Source organism: Saimiri boliviensis, chromosome 8, assembly GCF_048565385.1.
Source record: "Saimiri boliviensis isolate mSaiBol1 chromosome 8, mSaiBol1.pri, whole genome shotgun sequence".
NCBI classification, from domain to species: Eukaryota; Metazoa; Chordata; class Mammalia; order Primates; family Cebidae; genus Saimiri; species Saimiri boliviensis.
This window is the reverse complement of record NC_133456.1, coordinates 12,360,658-12,387,667: the sequence shown is the minus strand read 5'-3', so window position 1 is coordinate 12,387,667 and position 27,010 is coordinate 12,360,658. Positions and strand designations below refer to the sequence as shown.

At 47.4% G+C, this 27,010-nt stretch overlaps 2 protein-coding genes across 2 annotated transcripts in view; both read right to left on the bottom strand.

The window, feature by feature from the left end:
* Nucleotides 1-16,527: 16,527 nt before the first annotated feature.
* On the bottom strand, nucleotides 16,528-17,677 carry GPX1 (glutathione peroxidase 1). Its single transcript, XM_010347165.3, has 2 exons — nucleotides 17,352-17,677; nucleotides 16,528-17,099 (listed from the first exon to the last, which is right to left on the bottom strand). Exons 1-2 carry the CDS (start codon nucleotides 17,598-17,600, stop codon nucleotides 16,740-16,742), a joined length of 609 nt encoding a protein of 202 aa, XP_010345467.2. The 5' UTR covers nucleotides 17,601-17,677; the 3' UTR covers nucleotides 16,528-16,739.
* Nucleotides 17,678-18,454: 777 nt separating this feature from the next.
* Nucleotides 18,455-27,010, bottom strand: part of RHOA (ras homolog family member A) — a 58,722-nt gene continuing 50,166 nt past the window's right edge. Inside the window, exons 4-5 of the mRNA XM_039477105.2 lie at nucleotides 21,714-21,844; nucleotides 18,455-19,701 (exon numbers count right to left, since the gene is read on the bottom strand). Coding sequence (XP_039333039.1) covers nucleotides 19,528-19,701; nucleotides 21,714-21,844 — 305 coding nt within the window. The 3' untranslated portion in view covers nucleotides 18,455-19,527. The remainder of the gene's footprint in view (nucleotides 19,702-21,713; nucleotides 21,845-27,010) is intronic.

Genomic DNA, 27,010 nt, shown 5'->3' with positions numbered 1-27,010 from the left:
CCCTGTCTCTACTAAAAATACAAAAAATTAGCTGGGCATGGTGGCGCATGCCTGTAATCCCAGCTATTCAGGAGGCTGAGGCAGGAGAATTGCCTGAACCCAGGAGGCGGAGGTTGCGGTGAGCCGAGATCGCGCCATTGCACTCCAGCCTGGGAAACGAGCGAAACTCCGTCTCAAAAAAAAATAAAAAATAAAAAAATAAAAAAATTAGCCGGGTGTGGTAGAATGCACCTGTAATCGCAGCTACTCAGGAGGCTGAGGCAGGAGAATTGCTTGAACCTAGGAGGTGGAGGCTGCAGTGAGCTGGGATCACACACTATTGCACTCCATCCTGGGCAACGAGCGAAACTGTCTAAAAATATATAAAAAATAAAAAAAAAATGGTGGGTTTGTTTGTTTTTGAGACAGGGTCTCATTCTGTCACCCCTGCTGGAATGCAGTGGCACAGTCTCAGCTCACTGCAATTTCTGCTCTGCCCCTCAGGGCTCAAGCGCTCCGCCTACCTCTGCCTCCCAAAGTGCTGAGATTATAAGTATGAGCTACTGTGCTGAGCTGTTTTTTGTTTTGTTTTGCTTTTTGAGACAGAGTCTCACTCTGGCCCAGGCTGGAGTACAGTGGCACGATCTTGGCTCACTGCAACCTCCACCTCCTGGGTTCAAGCAATTCTCCTGCCACAGCCTCACAGATAGCTGGGATCACAGGTGAACACCACCATGCCTGGCTAATCTGTGTGTGTGTGTGTGTGTGTGTGTGTGTGTGTGTGTGTTTCAAGACTGAGTCTCACTCTGTCACCCAGGTTGTAGTTTAGTGGTGCCATCTCAGCTCACTGCAACCTCCGCCTCCTGGATTCAAGTGATTCTTCTGCCATAGCCTCCCCAATAGCTGGAAATACAGAACCATGTCACCATGCCTGGCTAATTTTTTTGCATTTTTAGTAGAGACAGGGTTTCAACATGTTAGCCACGACGGTCTCAATCTACTGACCTTGTGATCTGTCCACCTTAGCCCCCCAAAGTATTGGGATTACAGGCATGAGCCACTGTGCCCAGCCATTTTTGTGTTTTTAGTAGAGACTGAGTTTCACCAGGTTGGCTAGGCTGGTCTCAAGTTCCTGACTTCAAGTGACCCACCCACCTCAGCCTACCAAAGTGCTGGGATTGCAGGCATGAGCCCCAATTTGTTTGTTTGTTTGGGTTTTTTTTAGACAAAGGGTCTCACTCTCTCACCTAGGATGGAATGCAGTGGCGTGATCTCAGCTCACTGCAACCTCTGCCTTCCGGGTTCAAGCAATTCTCCTGCCTCAGCCTCCAGAGTAGCTGGTACTACAGGTGCACGCCACCGTGCCTAGCTAATTTTTCGGGTTTTTGTTTTGTTTTGTTTTTTAGAGTTTCACTCTGTCACCAGGCACCAGGCTGGAGTGCAGTGGCGCAATCTCGGCCCACTACAATCTCTACCTCCCAGGTTCAAGTGATTCTCCTGCCTCAGCCTCCCAAGTAGCTGGTATTACTGCCATGTACCACCATGCCCGGCAGATTTTGTATTTTTAGTAGAGGCAGGGTTTTTCCATGTTGATCAGGCAGTTCTCAAACTCCCAACCTCAGGTGATCTGCCCACCTCAGCCTCCCAAAGTGCCAGGATTACAGGTGTGAACCACTGCGTCTGGCCAATTTTTTGTATTTTTAGTAGAAACTGGATTTTACCATGTTGCCCAGGCTGGTCATGAACTCCTGAGCTCAGGCAGTCCTCCCACCTTGGCCTCCCAAAGTGCTAGGATTACAGGTATGAACCACCACACCTGGCCCTTTTTTTTTTTTTTTTTTTTTTGAGACGGAGTTTCGCTCTTGTTACCCAGGCTGGAGTGCAATGGCGCAATCTCGGCTCACCGCAACCTCCGCCTCCTGGATTCAGGCAATTCTCCTGCCTCAGCCTCCTGAGTAGCTGGGATTACAGGCACGCGCCACCATGCCCAGCTAATTTTTTGTATTTTAGTAGTGACGGGGTTTCACCATGTTGACCTGGATGGTCTCGATCTCTTGACCTCGTGATCCACCCGCCTCGGCCTCCCAAAGTGCTGGGATTATAGGCTTGAGCCACCGCGCCCGGCTTGGCCCATATTTTTTAAAATTAATTTATGTTGATGGTTTTTGTTTTTTTTTTTTAGACGGAGTCTTACTCTGTGACCCAGGCTGGAGTTCAGTGGCACAATCTTGGCTCACTGAAACCTCCACCTCCTGGGTTCAAGCAGTTTCTCCTGCCTCAGCCTCCTGAGTAGCTGGGATTACAGGTGTGTGCCATGATAACCAGCTAAATTTTGTATTTTTAATAGACGGGGTTTCACCATTTTTGTCAGGCTGGTCTCAAACTCCTGACCTCATGATCCACCCACCTCAGCCTCCCAAAGTGCTGTATTTGCAGGCATGAGCTACTGCGCCTGGCTGGCCTGCCTAATTTTTGTGTTTTTAGTGGAGACGGGGTTTCTCCATGTTGGCCAGGCTGGTCTTGAACTCCTGACCTTGTGATCCGCCCACCTCAGCCTCCCAAAGTGCTAGATTACAGGAATGAGCCTCTGCTCCCCGCCTGTATATGTATTTTTTAAAAAGAGAGTTTTGCTATGTTGTCCAGGCTGGACTTGAACTCCTGAGCTCAAGTGATCTTCCCACTTCAGCCTCTCAAAGTGGTGGGATTACAGGATTGAGCCACTGTGCCCAGCCAAAATTTTTTTTTCTTGAGAACTAGAGGCTGGATTTGGTGGTATCACACCAATAATCTTAATACTTTGGGAGGCCAGGAGTTTGAGACCAGGCTGGGCAACAAAGCAAGACCCAGTTTCTACAAAAAATAAAACAGAGCCAGGCGCTGTGGCTCATGCTGGTAATCCCAGCACTTTGGGAGGCCAAGGCAGGTGGATAACTTGAGGCCAGGAGTTTGAGACCAGCCTGGCCAATATGGTGAAACCCTGTCTCTACTTTTTTTTTATTTTTATTTTTTTATTTTTTATTTTTCATTTTTTTTTGAGGCGGAGTTTCACTCTTCTTACCCAGGCTGGAGTGCAATGGCGCGATCTTGGCTCACTGCAACCTCCGCCTCCTGGGTTCAGGCAATTCTCCTGCCTCAGCCTCCTGAGTAGCTGGGATTACAGGCACGCACCACCATGCCCAGCTGATTTTTTGGTATTTTTTAGTAGAGACAGGGTTGCACCGTGTTGACCAGGTTGGTCTCGATCTCTTGACCTCGTGATCCACCTGCCTCGGCCTCCCAAAGTGCTGGGATTACAGGCTTGAGCCACCGCGCCCAGCCCCTGTCTCTACTAAAAATACAAAATTAGCCAGGCATGGTGGTGGGCACCCATAATCCCAGTTACTTGGGAGGCCAAGGCAAGATAATTGCTTGAATTTGGGAGGCGGAAGTTGCAGTGAGCCAAGTTAATGCCACTACACTCCAGCCTGGGCGACAGAGTATGACTTTGTCTTTAAAAAAAAAACAAAATTGGGCCGGGCGCGGTGGCTCACGCCTATAATCCCAGCACTTTGGGAGGCCAAGGCAGGCAGATCACGAGGTCAAGAGATCGAGACCATCCTGGTCAACATGGTGAAACGCCATCTCTACTAAAAATACAAAAAATTAGCCGAGCGTGGTGGCACGCGCCTGTAATCCCAGCTTCTCAGGAGGCTGAGACAGGAGAATTGCTTGAACCCAGGAGGCGGAGGTTGCGGTGAGCCAAGATCATGCCATTGCACTCCAGCCTGGGTAACAAGAGCAAAACTCCGTCTCAAAAAAAAAAAAAAAAAAAAAAAAAATTAGGCTGGGCGTGGTGTCCCACGCCTGTAATCCAAGCACTTTGGAGGCCAAGGCGGGCGAATCACCTGAGGTCGGGAGTTTCAAGACCAGCCTGACCAACATGGTAAAACCCCGTCTTAATTAAAAAAATAAATAAATACAAAAATTAGCTGGGCATGGTGCCTCGTGCCTGTAGTCCCAGCTACTTGGGAGGCTGAGGAAGGAGAATTGCTTGAACCCAGGAGGCAGAGGTTGTGGTCAGCCGAGATCACGCCATTGCACTCCAGCCTGGGTAACAAAAGCGAAACTCTGTCTCAAAAAAAAAAAAAAAAAAAAAGATTGGCTGGGCTCGGTGGCTCACACTTGTAATCTCAGCACTTTGGGAGCCCAAGGTGGGTGAATCATGAATTCAGGAGTTTGAGACCAGCCTGACCAACATGGTGAAATCTTGTCTCTACTAAACATACAAAAATTAGCTTAGCTTGATGGTGCGCACCTGTAATTCCAGCTACTCAGGAGGCTGAGGCAGGAGAATCGCTTGAACCCAGGAGGCGGAGGTTGCAGTGAGCCAATATTGCACCACTGCATTCCAGCCTAGGTGACAGAGAAAGACTCCACATCAAAAAAAAAATTTTTTTTGAGACGGAGTTTCGCTCTTGTTGCCCAGGCTGGAGTGCAATGGCACGATCTCGGCTCACCGCAACCTCCGCCTCCTGGGTTCAGGCAATTCTCCTGCCTCAGCCTCCTGAGTAGCTGGGATTACAGGCACGCGCCACCATGCCCAGCTAATTTTTTGTATTTTTAGTAGAGACGGGGTTTCACCATGTTGACCAGGATGGTCTCGATCTCTTGACCTCATGATCCACCGGCCTCGGCCTCCCAAAGTGCTGGGATTACAGGCTTGAGCCACTGTGCCCGGCCAAAAAAACTTTTTTTTAATGTTAAAATTAAAACAATTAGCCTGGCATGGTGATGTGCACCTATAACCCAGCTATTAAGTAGGCTAAGGTGGGTGGATCTTTTGAGCCCAGGAGTTTGAAGATGAAGAGAGCTGTGATCCTGTAATCATGCCACTGCAGTCCAGCTTGGGTGATAGAGCTGGGTGGCACCCAGCTTGGGTGTCTCAAAAATAAAACAAAAAAGAGAACTGGAAACAGTGAACATCTGCCTACGTGTTCCTGTTGTGGTAGTGAACTAGGGACTTGGGAGGAAATGACAAGGGTGAGTGATTCAGCTCAGGAAACATGTTGGCCTCAGGGCTGTGTTCTATGTTGAGCCACTTTATCCTAGAGAGAATTATAGGTCCAGTAGGACACCAAGATCCCAGAAGTGGACAATCTACCCATTACCAGAGAACCTTGGGCTACAGGAACAGAAGAGAAAGCAGGAAGGGAACTAGAGGAAAACCTGGCTTGTTGGTCACATACTGCTTGATCTTGGACTGTGATGTCTAATTAAAGATTCATAATGTCGGGCCTGGTGCAGTGGCTCACACCTATAATCTCAGCACTTTGAGAGGCTGAGGTGGGTAGATCACCTGAGCCAGGAGTTCGAGACCAGCCTGACCAACATGGTAAAACCCTGTCTCTACTGAGAATACAAAATTAGCTGGACATGGTGGCGCATGCCTGTAGTCCCAGCTACTTTGGAGGCTGAGGCAGGAGAATTGCTTGAACCCAGGAGGCAGAGGTTGCAGTGAGCCGAGATGTGCCACTGTACTCTAGCCTGGGCAACAAGAGCGAAACTGTCCCCAAAACGTTCATAATGTCTGGGTGTGTAAACTTTAAGTTTTATTTGATTCCAAATCATAAGGTTTTTGTCTTAGCTCCTACTACAGCTTTCTTTACACCTGGCAGGACTTACTTCTCCCAATTACCCATGGTCCTCACTTGATCAGCACTAACAGAGCACACATGGCAATATTCACAAATATTGGACATACTGTAATTGGAAGTGGCAGCAGGGGAGAAATATTTTTGGTTCTTTCTTACCTGTGCCTCCTTAACCTGCCCAGGGGACTGTGAAAAGAAAAAGACTCTAGAAATACACTTCAGAAGAATTAAACGTCTTCTCAGTGATTTCTAACCTCTGTTATATAAGGATTAGGTTACTGTGGAAGATAAGCAAGGCAAAAAACTGAACAAGTCAAGTCTCACAGAGAGGAAGTGGGATCATTTTTTTTACACTGGGGAGTTGTGCCAATGGACAGATTCCATTCTGATTATGCCACTGTGTTGGTGGCTAGCCCTCTTTGGGCAGAGAAAGTGTGGCAGCCTGGGCCCAGGTGCTGCCAGTGTCTTGTCTTCCTCTTCTTCTTTTTTTTTTTTTTTTTTTGGAGACGGAGTTTCGCTCTTGTTACCCAGGCTGGAGTGCAATGGCACAATCTCGGCTCACCGCAACCTCCGCCTCCTGGGTTCAGGCAATTCTCCTGCCTCAGCCTCCTGAGTAGCTGGGATTACAGGCACGCACCACCATGCCCAGCTAATTTTTTTGTATTTTTAGTAGAGACGGGGTTTCACCATGTTGACCAGGATGATCTCGATCTGTTGACCTCGTGATCCACCCGCCTCAGCCTCCCAAAGTGCTGGAATTACAGGCTTGAGCCACCGCGCCCGGCCTCTAGTTGCAATTGTTGAAGGGAGGAAAACACAAGGCGAAAGAGGAATGGCAGAAAAAGAATTAGGATGAGTATAAAAACTCCAATGCCAATTATAGATGATAGTGAAGGAAGATGAGTCCAGTGCAGCCAAGAGGTCAAGGTGTTTACAATATCCTTAGCAACGGCATCATCCTGAGGAAGTTGGTCTCGAGAAGTATCAATTGCATGTATTTGTTTTTGCAGTTTTAGGATGTTCAATGATATATTATTATGAGACCATATCCCCTTCAAGTGTGCTTTAACAAGTGGCCATTGCCAAACAGATTCATTATAAGGGGCATTAGTTACACAGATATACTCAGCATGGCAACGAAGAGACAAACGGTTTTGAATGTTATACACTTTGTCACCAAGTAAATTAAGTTTGTTCCAAAGCATTTAGTTTCGCTTCTAGTTTTTTGTCTATATCTATTTGAGTTCCCATAGAAGCAGAAATATTTTTTGCAAGATGGTTAACATAAGTAGCAGTTTGTACATTATAAGCAAGACTTACAGCTGCAGTATCATTTAAGTACACAGTAAAAAGGGGGGATCATTCCAAGTAACAGGGCGTAACACAGGGGGAATCTGGTACATAAGCCAACAATGTTTGTTCTTCCGCCCTCCCCGCTGGAACCTGACAAGACAAAATAGCCAGCGTAGCTACAAACATTACAGCTGGAGTTTTTGAAATTCCCTGCGAATTCACAAGCGATTCTGCTTCAGTGCAGAGACGTTTCAGTTGACCCCAGGTTGGTAAGTGGAGAGGGTGAGTGTTCTGTATCCGCTGGCGCTTCCTTTGGCGGTATCGGAGTGGTGGGGGTGGTGTTGTCAGGCGCAGTCGTTTGAGACTCGGGATTAGAGTTTCGGGTTTTCCCATCGACAGGAAGTCCATGTTTCACCAGCCACTCCAGAACCCACAACGGGCTTTTAGCAGATCTAGGAAAAACACAAACATATCCTCGTCCCCATATGAGGACTGGATTCACTTATTAGACAAAACATCTTTTTATAACACTTCAGCTTGCGCTCTAGGACCAGGATGCCAAAAGCGCTTGGCGGCAGAAAGTCGTTTTGCATCAAAAGTCAAAAAATTTAAAACGTAAAGAGTATGTCTGAGCCAAGTATGAGGAGTCTTATGTAGATCAGCTCTGGACTCCCCCTTTTTTATTTATTTATTTTTTGCAAAGTTATTTTTAAAATTGTATGAGCACGTTTAACAATTTCTTGTAAAGAAGTCATAGAAGGGGAGGAAGGCCACTGTAAAGGCCAGTGGTTAGATGAAATAACAGAAATGTCAACTCTAGTATCTAGCAGACCTTTAAAAGGCTTGTCAGCAATTCATATAGTCAATTTAAGGCGAGAAGCAGTAATAGACTGCACCCAATAAGCATGATTTGAGGATCCAAAAGCAGAGCTACCTTGAGTTTTAGCGGAAAGGGAATTGCCTATAGAAGTATTCACAGGTATAACAAGAAGCTGCGCTATAGGCTTATTAGGAGTTAGAGTAAATATTCCACGAGGTGCCCAAACCATAACTTTTTTTTTTTTTTTAAAGACTGGCTTTACTGAGGACTTAAACTAACAACCTTGTGATTGCAGGTTCCACACCTTAACAACTGCACTAACAAGTAACTTGCGTTACAAAGAGTTAGAAATCTTTTATTAAAGCCAGATTTTGGATGCAAATGCTGCACCCTGAGGCAATGTGACCTGCCTTAAACCTGGGTGTGGCTTTTGGCTGGCAGAGAAAGGAAAAAAAACGTTTTTAATGTTAGTTTAAAACTGAGCTAGCAGCAGCTGGGGAGTTTCCCTGCCTCTGCGGCTTCTGAGTTCGCAGCCTGTTCCCCCGCCCCAATCATGCGGAGGCAAAGCTTCTGTGGTTAAATTTTCTAAGAGAGAAACAGAAAGACAAACACATTCACGAAGCTTGCTCCAAACAGGAAGTAAAACATTAGATTGAAGTAATTCTTTGTTATAAAAACAGAATTGTTCAATTTTTTCTCCAATAATGTTCCAAGTAGGTTCATCTAACACACCACCTTCAGTAATCCAAGGACAAATCTCACGTACTATTTGTAAAAACTCTTCTATCATTTTAAATTTAGCATCATGACCCTGAGACTTTAACATAGACTGTAACAAATGAACAATTTCTGCTCCTTCGACTCGAGCTGCCCCATTTTACTCCAGATGAAATATCTAACAACTTGTATGTACAATACTTATGTGAAACTTTAGAAACTTTTCTCAATACTTACAAAGAAAGAGAAGGAGCCGGGCGCGGTGGCTCAAGCCTATAATCCCAGCACTTTGGGAGGCCGCGGCGGGTGGATCACGAGGTCGAGAGATCGAGACCATCCTGGTCAACGTGGTGAAACCCCGTTTCTACTAAAAATACAAAAAATTAGCTGGGCATGGTGGCGCGTGCCTGTAGTCCCAGCTACTCAGGAGGCTGAGGCAGGAGAATTGCTTGAACCCAGGAGGCGGAGGTTGCGGTGAGCCGAGATCGTGCCATTGCACTCCAGCCTGGGTAACAAGAGCGACACTCTGTCTTCAAAAAAAAAAAAAAAAAAAAGAGAGAAGGAAAGTAAAAGGAAAGAAAAAATCAAACTTAACTTTTTTCAATATTTACAAAGAAAGAGAAGACAGAGAGTAAAAAGGAAAGAAAAATTCAAACTTATCCCAAACTTACCGATGCAGCCTCACTTATTACGGGAGCGTTCCCCGCAGTCTTGAACTCCTGACCTCAGGTAATCCACCCCACTCAGCCTCCCAAAGTGCTGAGATTATAGGCATGAGCCACCACACCCAGCCTGAGACCAAGACTTTAGATTCACACATACAGAGTCACATGCTGGGGACAAAGGAGACCTGGGTAACAGGTACTTCTGCTGCAGGAAAATTCAGACTCCCTTCACTTGCCTCCCTGTGAAGCCACACAGTCTTCAAAACTATAGGACACAACTGAGGGTAGGCTACTTGTGCTCCTGGACTCTAGGAATTTGGATTAAATCGTCTTGCATTGTGGTCTCCTATACTAATCTGGAGGGCCACAACTACACTGGACTTGCGAGGGGCACTAAGAGTGGGTCTCCTGGGTCTTCCAGGAGCCTCTGCATCTCTTCACAGCCAAGATCAGGTCACCTGCCCTTCCTTACCTTTACAACAGGTAAGACTGGCTAGGAAAACATTCTGCCAGCCAGTTAGGGGCAACAGCTTGCCTAGCAGCCTGCCTAGCACACCACTGTCATGTCATGTCAGTCTCAGTGCTTCTAGATGCAACTAACAGAATCTCCAGCAGCAACTGGCCCACCTATTTACTGGTTCTTGTTTTTTCACATGATACATCTGGAGTTGAGTTCTTGGGAAGGTCAAGGCTGAAGGATATCAGTTTGTTTCTCTTGGGCCTTCTAGTTCTTTGCCTTCAAAGCTCCAAGCTGGCTACCTTGCTCTCAGAATTCTAGGTACTCTCAACAACACCCACCAGTGAGAAGGGAGAGAGAAACATTCCCTTCTCCTGTTCCCTGGGATCATGGGAGCATTCCCAGGAGCCTCTGCATCTCTTTGCAGCCTGCCCCTACCTTTACAGCAGGAAAGTAGATTCTGCCAGCCAGCCAGGAGGAGGGACTTGGGAATGGCAGTTGAGTAGAGACCAGCAATGTCTCTGACCTGCTGTACACAGCCTCTGAGAGGAAGTGAGAATTATGCTGTTTCAGGGCCAAGGCCTATTTGACTCATTCCTTGGACAAGGACTTCTCTCATTTTTGCCTGTCAGCTCCCAATCAGTGTCTGATGTGAGGCAGATACCCATTAATTTCTGTGGCTGGCTGGAGCTGGGCTTTTAGTGCCCTCCCAGGTGTGTTACACCTGTATGTGAATGCGTACTCTCCCCACTTATTTGTTGAGTGCAATAACAAAAACATGTCAATCCAGAGTACTCTGATAGGGATCATGGCCTGCTTTTTATAAACCTGTGCTGTGTTTTCTTGAGAAAATCTTTTTTTTTTTTTTTTTTGAGACAGGGTCTCACTCTGTCACCCAAGCTGGAGGGCAGTGGCACGATCTCGGCTCACTGCAACCTCTAGCTCACTGCAACCTCTGCCTCCAGAGTTCAAGCGGTTCTCCCACCTTGGCCTCCCAAGTAGCTGGGACTACATGCTCACGCCACCACACCTGGCTAATTTTGTTTTTGGGAATGGAGTCTCATTCTATCACCTAAGCTGGAGTACAGTGGCACAATCTTGGCTTCTGCAACCTTCATCTCCCAGGTTCAAGCAATTTTCCTGCCTCAGCCTCCCAAGTAGCTGGGATTACAGGTGTGTACCACTATGCCCAGCTAATTTTTGTATGCTTAGTAGAGCTGGGGTTTCACCATGTTGGCCAGGCTGGTCTTGAACTCCTTACCTCAAATGATCTGCCCTCCTCACATTCAGCTAATTTTTGTATTGTTTTGTAGAGACAAGGTTTCACTATGTTGGCCAGGCTGGGTTTTTTTTTGTTGTTTGTTTGTTTTGAGACAGCTTAGGCTGGAGTCACACAGGCTGGAGTGGAGCAGCACAATCTCAGCTCACTGTAACCTTGACCCTCTGGGCTCAAATGATCCTGCTACCTCAGCCTCCTGAGTAGATAGGACTACAGGTGCATGCAACCATCCCTGGCCCCTTGGAGAAATCCTTGGCCAGTATTTTTTACTCTATCTTATCCAAAAGTTAAAATGTAAGAGATTTATTAGATTTATCATGCCAGGCATGCTTTTTTGAAAATAAACTTGTTTTATTTATTTTGAGACAGGGTCTCACTGTCTCCTAGGCTGGCGTACAGAGGCATAGTCATGGCTCACTGCAGCCTCAACCTCCTGGGCTCAAGCAATCCTCCTGCCTCAGCTGCCCAAGTAAGTAGCTGGGACCACAGTCATGTGCCACCAAGCTTGGCTCTATTTTTTTTTTTTTTTTTTTTTTGAGACAGAGTCTTGCTTTGTCACCCACGCTGGAGTGCAGTGGCGCAATCTCAGCTTACTACAACCTCCGCCTCCTGGGTTCAAGCAATTCTCCTGCCTCAGCCTCCCAAGCAGCTGGTACTACAGGTGTGTGCCACCATGCCTGGCTTTTTGTATTTTTAGTAGAGACGGGTTTTCACCATATTGGCCGGGCTCGTCTCAAACTCCTGACTTTGTAATCCACCTGCCTCAGCCTCCCCAAATGTTGAGATTACAGGTGTGAACCACCACACCCAGCCAGTACATTTTTGGTAGAAACAGGATTTCGCCATGTTGCCCAAGCTGTTTTCAAATTCCTGAGCTCAATCTGCCCACCTTAGCCTCCCAAAGTGCTTGGATTATAGGCATGAGCCACTGCACCCAGCCTGAAAATAAACTTGTTTTAAATGTTGTTTATAGGACTACATTGAGTCAGACTAAGGAAGTCATTTGATGAACTGCTAATTGTGCAAGAAATGCCTGACCTAATCTTATCAGATTTAATGTTTGGAAAAAAAAAAAAAAGAATCCCAAAGCAGCCCTTCTGCAAGAACTGCTAAAATGGAAGTTTCTGAATCTAGGTCAGTGGCCTAAATGCTGTATGTGTTTTCTGTGCAAAAAAATGCTCTATAGCCATTTCTGCCTAAAGCCAGGACTTCACACAGGCTGAATGTCATTTTACTCTTTAACATGTTCATTTGAGCTGCTGATTCACAAAGGGTTGGGGTGGGTACCGGTCAGAGCAATAGCAGTTGTATGGATATGTATATGTGAGAGTGTGTGTGTCTGTGTGTGTTGGGGGAAGACAGTGAAGTCCTTTTTTTTTTTTTTTTTTTTTGAGACGGAGTTTCACTCTTGTTGCCCAGATTGAAGTGCAAGGGTGCGATCTTGGCTCACTGCAACCTCTGCCTCCCAAGTTCAAGCGATTCTCCCACCTCAGCCTACTGAGTCGCTGGGATTACAGGCATGCGCCACCACGCCTGGCTAATTTTGTATTTTTAGTAGAGACAAGGTTTCTCCATGTTGGTCAAGCTGGTCTTGAACTCCCGACCTCAGGTGATCCACCCTTCTTGGCCTCCCAAAGTGCAGGGATTACTGCTCCGAACCACCTTGCCCACCTGACAGTGAAGTCTTTTTTTTTTTTTTTTTTTTTTTGAGACAGAGTTTCGCTCTTGTTACCCAGGCTGGAGTGCAATGGCGCGATCTCGGCTCACCGCAACCTCCGCCTCCTGGGTTCAGGCAATTCTCCTGCCTCAGTCTCCCGAGTAGCTGGGATTACAGGCATGTGCCACCATGCCCAGCTAATTTTTTGTATTTTTAGTAGAGACGGGGTTTCACTATGTTGACCGGGATGGTCTCGATCTCTCGACCTCGTGATCCACCCGCCTCGGCCTCCCAAAGTGCTGGGATTACAGGCTTGAGCCACCGCGCCCGGCTACAGTGAAGTCTTAACTAGCTTTACTCTGAATCTTCCTGGAGAAGAGAGAGTTAGAAAGGACTGGCCACTAAAAATACAAGAAAATTAGCTGGGCATGGTGGCGGGCACTTGTAGTCCCAGGTACTTGGGAGGCTGAGGGTAGAGAATCATTTGAACCCAAGAGGTGGAGGCTACAGTGAACTGAGATAGCACCACTGCACTCCAGCCTGGGCAACAGAGCGAGACTCCCTCTCAAAAAAAGAAAAAAAAAAAAAAAAAGGACTTCTAGTTGAGGGAGGAGGTAGACAGCTTGAAGTCTGAGGAGGAATGTTCCCCAGCCAGGATCAGGCATACTAGTTTAGAAGTTCCCTTACTGAAACTGAGTAATTTCAGGGGAAACCAAAAAAAAGTTCCCTTTACTGGTAGCCCAAGGCATAAAATGAGGGGGTGGGGGTGGCACAGGGCAAGGAGGGCTGAATCACCAGGCATCTTGGAGGGAAGAAGTTTGAATATGTTTGGAAAGTTCTGGGTTCCCATCCTGGTAGCCTAACCAGAGAGTGTGGCCTAGCCTACACTGACCCTGTACAGGAAAGGGGAGACTTGAAGTGGGATGTCTCTTCTCACAGGTCCAGGTTGTAGAACGCTGAGTAGGACCCTAGGTCCCTAGACATTGCAATTCAGCACCTACCCCCAAAACCTGCTCCTCCTGTTGCTGACTCAGTTAATAATGCCACCTTCTCATCTCAGGCTCTCACATACTATACTCCCTGCCTGCTCACCTGCCATCTGTTTATTCCTTAACCAGCTGCTCTTGACGTCTTTTCAGTCTGTCACTTTTTTTTTTTTTTTTTTAGATGTAGTCTCCCTCTGTTACCCAGGCTGGAGTGCAGGGTATACTAGGAGTTTACTCCTAGGCATGAACCACTGCTCATAGGCATGAGCCACTGCACCCAGCCTGAAAATAAACTTGTTTTAAATGTCATTTATAGGACTCCATTGAGTCAGACTAAGGAAGTCATTTGATCAACTGCTAATTGTGCAAGAAATGCCTGACTTAATCTTATCAGATTTAATGTTTGGAGAAAAAAAAAAAAAAAGAATCCCAAAGCAGCCCTTCTGCAAGAACTGCTAAAATGGAACTTTAGTGTTTGTGTTTAAATTGGTGACTCAAGGGCCTTCTTATGTCTGAACCAACTCTCAAGGACCTACCCCCAACAGAGATCACAACCAACTCTCAAGGTGTGATCTCGGCTCATGCAACCTCAGCCTCTCGGGTTCAAGCGAATTCTCCTGCCTCAGCCTCTTGAGTAGCTGGGATTACAGGTACCCACCACCATGCCTGGCTAGTTTTTTAGTAGAGATGGGGGTTTCACGATGTTGGTCAGGCTGGTCTCCAACTCTTAGCCTCAAGTGATCTGCCCACCTCAGATTACTTGGGATTTTAAAGTGCTGGGATTATAGGCCTGAGCCACTGCAACCAGCCACTCATTCCATCTGTGAATGACTAATCTGCTCCCCTAGAGGTTAACAGTCTAGGAGGGGGACTGGCACTAGCCATCAAAGGGCCCAGCATATATATTGGTTTATTAATATAAAAACATTCCACTCTGGCCAGGCACAGTGGCTCAAACCTGTAATCCCAGAACTTTGCAAGGCCTGGGCGGGCAGATCACCTGAGGTCAGGAGTTCAAGACCAGCTTGGCCAGCATGGTGAAACCCCATCTCTACTAAATATATAAAAACTAGCCAGGCATGGTGGCGGGCACCTGTAATCCCATCCACTAGGGAAGCTGAGGCAAGAGAATCGCTTAAACTTGGGAGGCAGAGGCTACAGTGAGCTGAGATGGTGCCACTGCACTCTAGCCTGAATGACAGTGTGACTCCTGAGAGTTCCAAGGAACAACACGGGTAGTGTGAGGTCCAAGGGGAAGCTGACAGTTCTGCTTAGGTTACCTCAAGGTGGACTCAAAAGGCTGAGGTGAAGAGGTCTTGTAACCAGAGGGAGGTGGGAGTGTTCGGGAGTTCTGAGGAGGGTGGAGAGGGAGCCAGAGCAGGTGCAGAAGGCCCTACAATCCTTAGTGACCTAAGGGCATACAAAGTAGGAGGGCAGCAGCACAGATCCCTACTCAGGGCAAGAGGAAAGGTCCTTGAGAGTTGGTTCAGACATAAGAAGGCCCTTGAGTCACCAATTTAAGCACAAATGCTGGGCTGCCAGAACCTCTGGCTCACATTCAGCTGGGTGAACAGCTCTGCCACGTCTCTGGGTACCTGCCTGCCCAAGCAGAAGCTACACCCAGGCCCTGCAGTTCCCTGCACGGTGGTAGGAAATGGCTCCATATCTGTCTTGAAAGATTACTGGCAGCAGGGTCAACAGATGGATAGGCAGGACCTGAGTGGTGCCCGAGAAGCAGAAGCTGGCTTCAAAGACAAGCCCTTGGCCGGGCGCGGTGGCTCATGCCTGTAATCCCAGCACTTTGGGAGGCCGAGGCGGGTGGATCACGAGGTCAAGAGATCGAGGCCATCCTGGTTAACATGGTGAAACCCTGTCTCTACTAAAAACAAAAAAATTAGCTGGCGCGTGCCTGTAATCCCAGCTACTCAGGAGGCTGAGGCAGGAGAATTGCCTGAACCCAGGAGGTGGAGGTTGCCGTGAGCCGAGATTGCGCCATTGCATTCCAGCCTGGGTAACAAGAGCGAAACTCTGTCTCAAAAAAAAAAAAAAAAAAAAAAAAAAAAACAAAGACAAGCCCTTATCCTGGGCCTGAATGTGCAATTGCACCTAAGTGTTGGGCAGGGCAGACTCAGAAGGGCCAGTTACATTGTAGTCTTCTCACTCTTGAATACATGAGGCAGAAACTTTTTTTTTTTTTTTTTTTTGAGATGGAGTTTCGCTCTTGTTACCCAGGCTGGAGTGCAATGGTGCGATCTCGGCTCACCGCAACCTTCGCCTCCTGGGCTCAGGCAATTCTCCTGTCTCAGCCTCCTAAGTAGCTGGAATTACAGGCACGCGCCACCATGCCCAGCTAATTTTTTTGTGTGTATTTTTAGTAGAGACGGGGTTTCATCATGTTGACCAGGATGGTCTCGATCTCTTGACCTCGTGATCCACCCACCTCAGCCTCCCAAAGTGCTGGGATTACAGGCTTGAGCTACCGCGCCTGGCGAGGCAGAAACTTTTAAGAACAGCTTCACAGCAGATACAAGCACTTGGTAGCAGTATGGAAAGATCTAGCCAAGTAACAGAGAATTTATAACTTTGCATGAGCCTCCAACTGTGTAAAATGGGATTGTGTTGGCCTAACACTAGGAGAGGCCATAGACTCTGAATATGAGTGGGGACTCATGTTATCTTGTGGTCATTTCAGTGTGGAGCAAATACTGAGAAGCCTACTATTTGAGTTAGGCAGTCAACCCCTGCCTTGTGTCTTCTTTTTGAACTAAAGACTTTGTTTTAACTGGGCCTTGGGATGGCCCTATTCCATGTTCTGGCAAAGGCAGAAATGCAGGCCAGAAGCCAGATTTCCCACAAAGTAAAGAGTGGATTCTACACACTGCAGACAAAAGGACAAAGTTCAAACTTGACTAGGATAAGGGGAAGACGGTTAAGTTCCCACCACTGTGACAATAAGGTTAGAAAAAGTATCCCCCAAAAAAAAGAAAAAAAAGAAAAAAAGAAAAAGTACCCCCAGTTGGCAGTGATACAGGACATACACACAGTTCTGCTAACACCAGGCACTTTATTAGTGGGGAAACTAGCCTTGGTCTGGCAGAGAGATTGGGATGGACAGGACCAGCGCCCATTCTCTAGGGGGTATTTTCTGGAAGATCAGGTGTTCCTCCTTGTAGGTTTAGAGGAAACACCCTCATAGATGAAAATCCCCCAGAGAGCAGCGCTGCAACTGCCAGGCAGCCGGGGTAGGAGGGGCGCCCTAGGCACAGCTGGGCCCTTGGGAAAGCAGGGCTTCGATGTCAGGCTCGATGTCAATGGTCTGGAAGCGGCGGCTGTACCTGCGCACAGGAACACCGTCAGGGCCCACCAGGAACTTCTCAAAGTTCCATGCAACATCATTTCGGCATACCGGAGACCAGGTGATGAGCTTGGGGTCGGTCATGAGCGCAGTGGCATCGTCGCTGGGCGCTGGCAGGGCCTCCCGCAGGAAGGCAAAGAGAGGGTGCGACCCCGCACCGTTCACCTCGCACTTCTCGAAGAGCATGAAGTTGGGCTCGAACCCACCACCAGGTCGGACGTACTTGAGGGAATTCAAAATCTCTTCGTTCTTGGCGTTCTCCTACGGGAGATAAGGGCAGCTGAGAGCAGGGATCGAGAGGGGGAGAGAAACTTTCTAACCAAAACCAAGGAAGTTTTCCTATGAGTCACTGGGACTTTGCCCTCCCATGCGCAATCCCAAGGGCGGACCGTCATTCCAGCATCTACAAGCACCAGAAGGGAAACAGCGGGTAGCCAGACTCTCCGCGCACCGGGCCTGCGGCGCCCCCAGCCACCACTGCACGCCCGTCCTCGCCCGCCTTGCCCGGCGCACCTGATGTCCAAACTGGTTGCACGGGAAGCCGAGCACCACCAGGCCCCGGGGCCCGAGGCGCCGCTGCAGCTCGTTCATCTGGGTGTAGTCCCGGACCGTGGTGCCTCAGAGGGACGCCACATTCTCGATAAGCAGCACCTTGCCCCGCAAGGAACCCAGGCTCACAGGCTCCCCGCCGGCCAGCGGACGCGCCGAGAAGGCGTACACAGACTGGGCGGCCGCCGCAGCCGCTAGCCGAGCGGCACACATGGCGCAGCTATTCGAGAAGCTAAGACAGCGCCCCGAACCAGCAGGGATGCCAGGAGGCGCCTATTTTAACTGGTCTGCAGTGGGTCACGTGACCCAAGCAGCTTTTCCGGACCCGAGGGTCCCGCCTCGTCCTGCCCCCGCCCTACCCTTCGGGTTCGGCCCCTCCTCAACCGGGAAAAGGCTGGAGGGTGCGCCCGAGTGGGACGCGGGCTCCGCCCAAGACGGGAGGAGCCGCAGGCTTGCCAAGTCTGATCTAGGAAACTAGGCGGCAGCGGTCTGGGTTACACTTCGGAGGCCCAGGCCCTCGAGGGCTCTGTTCTTTCTCAGAGGTTCCTCAATTAAGGTGTGGGATTCGGTATAGGAGGCTGGTGGGCGATGGCAGCAGTAGCTGCCTGTGCACACAGCCCTTCCGTACTGTGCCATGTTACCAGCAGTCTAGCGCACAGCCAGAAGATCTGGGCCTCCGATCTCCCTCCTCTCGGTCTCCAAAGCGGCACCGCCCTGGTGCAGGTTTTCTAACAAGATTAAGAGTCCACAAAGCACTGGCCCAGCCTCCTGAAGTGGAGCATAACAGCTCGCCAGAGACAAGGAAGCACGGCCTGAGTCTTCCCTGTCTGGCCTCAATAGGCTGCATTCACTCCACCCCCTAATCTGAACTAGAATGTGGTCCAGGATAATCATTTCCATGTTGCTCGGAGGGACCAGGTTAGTTGCTGGGTGGGTGGGAGGTGGGGCACAAGCTAGTCCTTTGCACCCTTAACAAACCTCTCCAGGGTGAGCTAGGTCAGGAAGTCCTTGCATCCTCCTGCCCCCCAGCCCTGGAGAGAGCGACACAAACACCAGGATACAGGAAGTTTAGAAAACTGCCTTTATTCTATTAGTAGTTGGAAAAATTAACTGGTACAGAAAGAAAAAGTTTAGTCAGCTGGAAGGAAGAGACTGAGTGCCACCCATGAGAACTGGTGGCTACTCTGGGAGGGAACCTGGATGCAGTGAGGAGAAAAGAGCACTGTGAATTGGAGCCAGGCGCTGCAGTCCAGGTGAGACAGGTTATGCCACCTTCCAAAGTGTCTAATTGCCTCAGGAATGAAACCAATTCTTACTACTGAGCCCAGCTCCAGACAGGGGTACTGAGATACGTGGGGCCTAAAAGGGGTAAGATGGCCATCTTTTATCAGAAAAAGTGACAAAACGGGAATTTAAAAAATGAATTTTCCATCTGACTTTATTTCCAAATACACTTTCTTTTTTAAAAAACCAATACACTTTCTTTGGGGATGACAAATATCAGTATTAGGAAATCCAATTATACAAAAAAATACTACATCTAGTCTGGGGTAGATATATTTATTTTTGGTAACATACATTAAGTGGCACTAATTACACAGTAACTATAAGGTAACTAACATGAAACCACAGAACTGTAACTGCCACAGCTGCATGGACTTGGGCTTTTCTGGTTCAGCCCATTTTCAAAAAACCACCCACCCCAGAGCTATGGCAACAAAATCTGTTAACAAGTAAAGCCCTGAAGTGGTGACTCACCAGAGTACCTTGCAGCTGAGGTGATAGGCAGGACATGTTAGTTATAAAGTAGTTACAGCCTAATTCACAAAAGTTACCAACTGTTTCTCTTTCTAGAAAGAAGCAAGAAGTTAAGAAATTCCTTGAATTAGTGCCTGGTGTATCAGGTGGGAGTGCAGAGGAGGGATGTTAGAGCAGTGTCAAAAGGACCCTGGTGGGCCAGACAGGTTGGACATCATTAATAATCATAGTTGGCTTCTAAATACTGGTAGCAAGATGACTTTTGATTTGTAATCTTAGGTAAATTATAGATAAATGAAAAAGGCCAGTAATCATACACTAAGATTAATAAACAGCACTTGTTCAAAATGAACCGCATAAGGGCTGTGCTTGCAGCAAGGTTTCACAAGACAAGGCACCCAGATTTTTTCTTCCCACGTCTAGCTTGCAGAGCAGCTCTCGTAGCCATTTCAAAAACCTCTCTCACTCCATCTTTGGTCTTTGCTGAACACTCCATGTACCCAAAAGCGCCAATCCTGTTTGCCATATCTCTGCCTTCTTCAGGTTTCACAGGTTCCTAGCAAAAAGAAAAAATAAGTGTTTTTAGCTAATAGAGTGACACACATATGGTAAGTAAAGAATATTCAAATTCAGCTGAAAGACTTTTTTTTTTTTTTTTTTTTGAGACGGAGTGTTGCCTAGGCTGGAGTGCAATGGCACGGATCTCAGCTCACTGCAACCTCTGCCTCCTGGATTCAAGCGATTCTCCTAACTCGGCCTCCCAAGCAGCTGGGACTACAGGTGTGTGCCACCACACCCGGCTAATTTTTTTGTCTTTTTAGTAGAGATTGGTTTCACCATTTTGGCCTGGCTGGTCTCGAACTCCTGACCTTGTGATCTGCCATCCTGGCTTCCCAAAGTGCTGAGATTACAGGCGTGAACCACTGTGCCCAGCCTAAAATACTTTCAAAAGCTGCTGAACTCCCAGCTTTGAGTGCTCTGTTTTGAAAATTTTAAACTGACATATGGCGACTAGTCCCTACCAAACATAAAATCTCGATTAAACATGGTCTTCTCTGGGAAGTAGAAAAAGAAAAGAGATCAGAGGCACCCTGGAAGGTTAAGGAGCCAATCAAGGGCAAAATTGCTCAAGCTACCAATCTAGGACTGAATGCTCATGCAAGGAAATAGAGCCTACCCTTGACATTCAAACAAAAACCTCAGTAAGAGAACTTAGGTTGAAGATCTCAATGCTTCTCCTGCAGTGAGGAAGCCCTGCCATTAGGCCACCTGGTTATTGAGAGGCCAAGATGCCATATCCATAATCACTTTTAAAAAGACACTGGGAGTGGGGGAGAAGGCAGGCATTAGCGTTCTTTTTTTTTTTTGAGACGGAGTTTTGCTCTTGTTACCCAGGCTGGAGTGCAATGGCGCCATCTCGGCTCACCACAACCTCTGCCTCCTGGGTTCAGGCAATTCTCCTGCCTCAGCCTCCCGAGTAGCTGAGATTACAGGCACGTGCCACCATGCCCAGCTAATTTTTTGTATTTTTAGTAGAGACGGGGTTTCACCATGTTGACCAGGATGGTCTCGATCTCTTGACCTCGTGATCCACCTGCCTCGGCCTCCCAAAGTGCTGGGATTACAGGCTTGAGTCACCGCGCCCGGCCAGCGCTTTCTATATGGACTCCCGGCCTTCATGATTTCCTTATCTTTCCAGTTGCCACTTATTTATCTTTGGCGTCACATGTACCAAAGTAAGAGCTGGAGAAGGCAATTGAGTCTAACAGGGCCAGATGGGTGGTGGCTCACCCCTGTAATTCCAGCACTTAGGGAGGCTAAGATGGGTGGATCACAGGAGGTCAGGAGCTCGACATTCCATCTCACAGGACTAGTGGTCTATATCTTAGGGATCCTTCTGTGTAGATCCCAATTACTGAGGGCCAGAGGGCCACAGAGGGGTTCTGTACCTCTAAAACAGCCTGGCCTGTGAAAGTTACTGCTGGGCTCCCCAGCAAAATGAATTGTTCTTTACATTTTCAGTTTCATCTCTAGACACTGGAAGAGGACCCAAGCCATGTACAGACCATAACTGTGAATCTTCCAGAAGACTAGCTAAGGCTAAAAATCTCATAGAGAGATTTTTTAATCAACAAGTAGAAGCTCTTGGCAGACGTGCAGAGCCATTGCCTGAAATATACTACATCGAAGGTACTCTCCAAATGGTTTGGATTAATCGCTGCTTTCCAGGGTATGGAATGAATGACCTGCAACATCCAAAATGTCCTGAGTGCTGTGTGATCTGCAGCCCTGGATCATATAACCCCCGTGATGGAATTCATTGCCTTCAGTGCAATAGCAGTCTGGTGTATGGAGCAAAAGCGTGCTCATAAGCCATATCTTGAGTTATTCAGTGGTTCATTAAATGCAAAGTATATATTTGAAATATTAACATATAATAAATCATTATGCCAAAATTAAATGTATCATATTATACAGAAAAAAAAAAAAAAAAAAAAAAAAAAAACCTCCAACCTTGGAGCCCTAGTTCAAGAATACTACAAGACAGAACCCTGCCCCAGATCATGCCTGCTTCATCTTGGCTAGCTCCCGCCTTGTGTGCTCATCATTCCGAAGATCCTTCTTATTCCCAACCAGGATAATGGGCACGTTGGGACAGAAATGCTTGACTTCCGGAGTCCACTTTTCTGGGATGTTTTCTGAAAGAAAAATGTACAGAATTTGGGGATACATACAATTCTATCTTGAAGACTTTCCAAAAGCCCTAGTGAAATTGCATAGATACTTTGTTGCTTGAGAATAATGCTAGACATTTAATGAAATCCACTAGTTTCAAAACCATAAAATAGAGCAAATATAATCCCTTTCCTTTAAACAGAGAACCACCAGCTTTTCTCAGTCGAGTGGTGCTGAGCTTCTCTGTAGGTGGGGCTCAAGTAATGCATCTGGAGGAGCAAAAGATCCATAACACTAGGCAGCTTCACAGTGGTACTTCCTGTCCCACAGAGGCAGGCTCTTTACAGACATCTGTCACTGCTAGATGATTCTGACACAGCTTACAGAAGAGGTCCCCATTCTACTAGGGCAGCAACTGATTCAGGGTCTACATGCTCTTTTTCTAATCTGTACACGGGCTCTGAGTGTAACTTCTACCCTATGGGGATTACTGGTATTTCAAAAAGCTGAAGAATGGCTTTTGAAAATAACCAAGAGGCTGGGCATGGTGGCTCACACTTGCAATGCCTGCACTTTTGAGGCTGAGGCAAGTAGACAGCTTGGGCCCAGGAGTTCAAGAACATGGTTAAACCCCATCTCCGGCCAGGTGCAGTGGCTCAAGCCTGTAATCCCAGCACTTTGGGAGGCCAAGGAGGTTGGATCACCTGAGGTCAGGAGTTCAGAACCAGCCTGACCAACATGGCAAAACCCCATCTCTGCTAAAAATACGAAAATCAGCTGGTTGTGGTGGCACGTGCCTACAGTCCCAACTACTTGGGAAGCTGAAGCAGGAGAATCACTTGAACCTGGGAGGTGGAGGTTGTGGTTAGCCGAGATCCAGACACTGCATTCCAGCCTGGGTGACAGAGTGAGACTCTGTCTCAAAAAAACAAACAAAAGGCCGGGCACAGTGGCTCACGCCCGTAATCCAAGCACTTTGGAGGCCAAGGCAGGTGGATCACCTGCAGTCGGGAGTTCAAGACCAGCCTGACCGACATGGTGAAACCCCATCTTTAAAAAAACAAACAAAACAAAAAAACCCTAGAAAACCCCCACCTCTACAAAAATATACAAAAACTTAGTAGTATACAGTGGTACCTGTGCCTGTGCTACCAGCTACTTGGGAGGCTGAAGTGAGAGGATCCCTGGAGCCCAGGATTCAAGATAAACAGTGAACTATGATCATTGCTACTGCACTCCAGCCTGAGTGACAAAGTTAGACTTCATCTGTTTTGACGGAGTTTCGCTCTTGTTACCCAGGCTGGAGTGCAATGGCACGATCTTGGCTCACCACAACCTCCGTCTCCTGGGTTCAAGCAATTCTCCTACCTCAGCCTCCCGAGTAGCTGGAATTACAGGCATGTGCCACCATGCCCAGCTAATTTTTTGTATTTTTTTTTTTTTTTTTTTTTTTTAGACGGAGTTTCGCTCTTGTTACCCAGGCTGGAGTGCAATGGCGCGATCTCGGCTCACCGCAACCTCCGCCTCCTGGGCTCAGGCAATTCTCCTGCCTCAGCCTCCTGAGTAGCTGAGATTACAGGCACGTGCCACCATGCCCAGCTAATTTTTTGTATTTTTAGTAGAAACGGGGTTTCACTATGTTGTGACCAGGATGGTCTCGATCTCTTGACCTCGTGATCCACCTGCCTCGGCCTCCCAAAGTGCTGGGATTACAGGCTTGAGCCACCGCGCCCGGCCAATTTTTTGTATTTTTAGTAGAGACGGAGTTTCACCATGTTGACCAGGATGGTCTCAATCTCTTGACCTCGTGATCCACCCGCCTCAGCCTCCTAAAGTGCTGGGATTACAGGCTTGAGCCACCACGCCCAGCTAGACTTCATCTCTTAAAAATAAATATCCGGCCGGGCGCGGTGGCTCAAGCCTGTAATCCCAGCACTTTGGGAGGCCGAGGTGGGTGGATCACGAGGTCGAGAGATCGAGACCATCCTGGTCAACATGGTGAAACCCCGTCTCTACTAAAAATACAAAAACAATTAGCTGGGCATGGTGGCTCGTGCCTGTAATCCCAGCTACTCAGGAGGCTGAGGCAGGAGAATTGTCCGAACCCAGGAGGCGGAGGTTGCGGTGAGCCGAGATCGCGCCATTGCACTCCAGCCTGGGTAACAAGAGCGAAACTCCGCCTCAAAAAAAAAAAAAAAAAAAAAAAAAAAAAAAAAAAATCCTAGTCTGTTTCCAGAAAAATAAATAAATAAATAAATAAAACAGCATACAACCATGATTCACCTCTACAAATGTTATTTGTAACATTTATTGTTATTGAGTTTACTATTATTTCCTGATTTACTTTTTTGGGGGCATCGAGGGCAGCCTCTTCTGTTTTCTCTCATCTAGAACAGAAGTTTATTTATTTATTTAGAGCGGAGTCTTGCTCTGTCGCTCAGGCTGGAGTGCGGTGCCGAGACCTTGGCTCACTGCAACCTCTGCCTTCTGGGTTCAAGCGATTCTACTGCCCCAGCCTCTTGAGTAGCTGGGATTACAGGTGCCTGCCCATGCCTGGATAATTTTTTTGTATTTTTAGTAGAGACGAGGTTTCATCATGTTGACCAAGCTGGTCTTGAACTCCTGATCTCAGATGATCTACCCACCTCAGCCTCCCAAAGTGCTGGGATTACAGGCATGAGCCACAGCACCTGGCCTAGAATAGAACTTCTATTAGTAGGTGCTCAAATTATTTCCTTAATATGTAAAATTACACCAATAGGTAGGTAATCTACCCCATTCCTCGAGTTTAGGGTACGAAGAATTTGAATAAATTGGCTGTTGTCACTTTTGGTAAATAAATTTTCAAACTTCATTTTTTTGAGACAGAGTCTAACTCTTGTCGCCTAGGCTAGAGTGCAGTGATGAGGTATCAGCTCACTGCAACTCTGCCTCCTGTGGGGAGGTTCAAGCAATTTTCCTGCCTCAGCCTCCTGAGTAGCTGGGATTACAGGTGCATGCCACCACGCCTGGCTAAGTTTTGTATTAGTATTGACAAGATTTTCACTATGTTGGCCAGGCTGGTCTCGAACTCCTGACCTCAGGTGATCCACCTGCCTCGGCCTCCCAAAGTGCTGGGATAACAGGCAAGAGTCACCGAGCCTGGCCCAAACTTAATTGTAAATATGTTGATCACCTATAATCACTCCTGGCCCCAAAATAACGCGATCACATGCGCCACTGTGCCCAGCTAATTTTTTGTATTTTTAGTAGAGACGGGGTTTCACCATGTTGAACAGGATGGTCTCAATCTCTTGACCTTGTGATCCACCCGCCTCGGCCTCCCAAAGTGCTGGGATTACAGGCTTGAGCCACCGTACCCGGCTATTTCTTTTTTATAGAGACAAGATCTCACTATGTTGCCCAGGCTAGAGTGCAGTGATGCAATCACAGCTCACTGTAACTTTCAGCTCCCAGACTCAAGCAATTCTCCCATCTCAGCCTCTCAAATAGCCAGGACTATAGTAGTGTGCCACAATGCCCAGCTAAACTTGCAGTGTATTTTATTTAATTTTTTTTTTTTTGAGACAGAGTTTTGCTCTTGTTACCCAGGCTGGAGTGCAATGGCGCGATCTCGGCTCGTCGCAACCTCCGCCTCCTGGGTTCAGGCAATTCTCCTGCCTCAGCCTCCTGAGTAGCTGGGATTACAGGCACGTGCCACCATGCCCAGCTAATTTTTTGTATTTTTAGTAGAGACAGGGTTTCACTATGTTGACCGGGATGGTCTCGATCTCTTGACCTCGTGATCCACCCGCCTCGGCCTCCCAAAGTGCTGGGATTACAGGCTTGAGCCACCGCGCCTGGCAGTGTATTTTATTTTTAACAGAACTTACATATATATATATATTTTTTTAATTGCATTTTAGGTTCTGGGGTACATGTAAAGAACATAAAGGATTGTTGCATAGGTACGTACATGGCAATGTGATTTGCTGCCTCCATCCCCATCACCTATATCTGGCATTTCTCCCCATGTTATCTGTCCTCAACCTCCCTACCCCCACGACTGTCCCTTCCCTAGGCCCCCCCAGCAGACCTCAGTGTGTGAGGCTCCCCTCCCTGTGTCCATGTGTTCTCATTGTTCAACACCTGCCCATGAATGAGAACATGCGGTGTTTTGATTTTCTGTTCTTGTGTCAGTCTGCTGAGAATGATGGTTTCCACGTTCATCCATGTCCGTAAAAGGACAGGAACTCATGGTTTTTTATGGCTGCATGGTATTCCATGGTGTATATGTGCCACATTTTCCCTGTCCAGTCTATCATCGATGGGCATTTGGGTTGATTCCAAGTCTTTGCTATTGTAAACAGTGCTGCAGTGAACATATGTGTGCATGTGTCCTTATAATAGAACGATGTATAATCCTTTGGACATATTCCCAGTAATGGGATTGCTGGGTCAAATGGAATTTCTATTTTTAGGTCCTTGAGGAATCGACACACTGTCTTCCACAATGGTTGAACTAATTTACACTCCCACCAAGTGTAAAAGTGTTCCTATTTCTCCATATGCTCTCCAGCATCTGTTGTCTCCAGATTTTTTAATGCTTGCCATTCTAACTGGCATGAGACGGTATCTCAATGTCGTTTTGATTTGCATTTCCCTAATGACCAGTGATGATGAGCATTTCTTTACTTGCAGTCTATTTTTGTAAAACTTAGTAGAACACAGCAAAATCCAGTAGTTTACATATTTTCCATGGCTGTTTTTGTGTTACAAAGTCAGAGGTGACTAGCTGTGGCAAAGTTAAACAGTTATAACAGAAACCATACTGCCGGCAAAGCGTAAAATATTTACCATTTGGCCTTTACAGAGGAAGTTTGCCGATCCCAGGTCTTGACTAGACTCTAGACTAGGCGTCCCCAAACTTTTTACACAGGGGGCCAGTTCACCGTCCCTCAGACCGTTGGAGGGCCGCCACATACTGTGCTCCTCTCACTGATGACCAATGAAAGAGGTGCCCCTTCCTGAAGTGCGGCGGGGGGACGGATAAATGGCCTCAGGGGGCCGCATGCGGCCTGCGGGCCATGGTTTGGGGACGTCTGCTCTAGACCAACTGCAGTGAAACTGCAGAGGCTCGAAAAAGCACATTATTTTATGTCACAGTCTTGGCAGCGGGCTGCAACTTACATAGATTTTCATTCTTGATG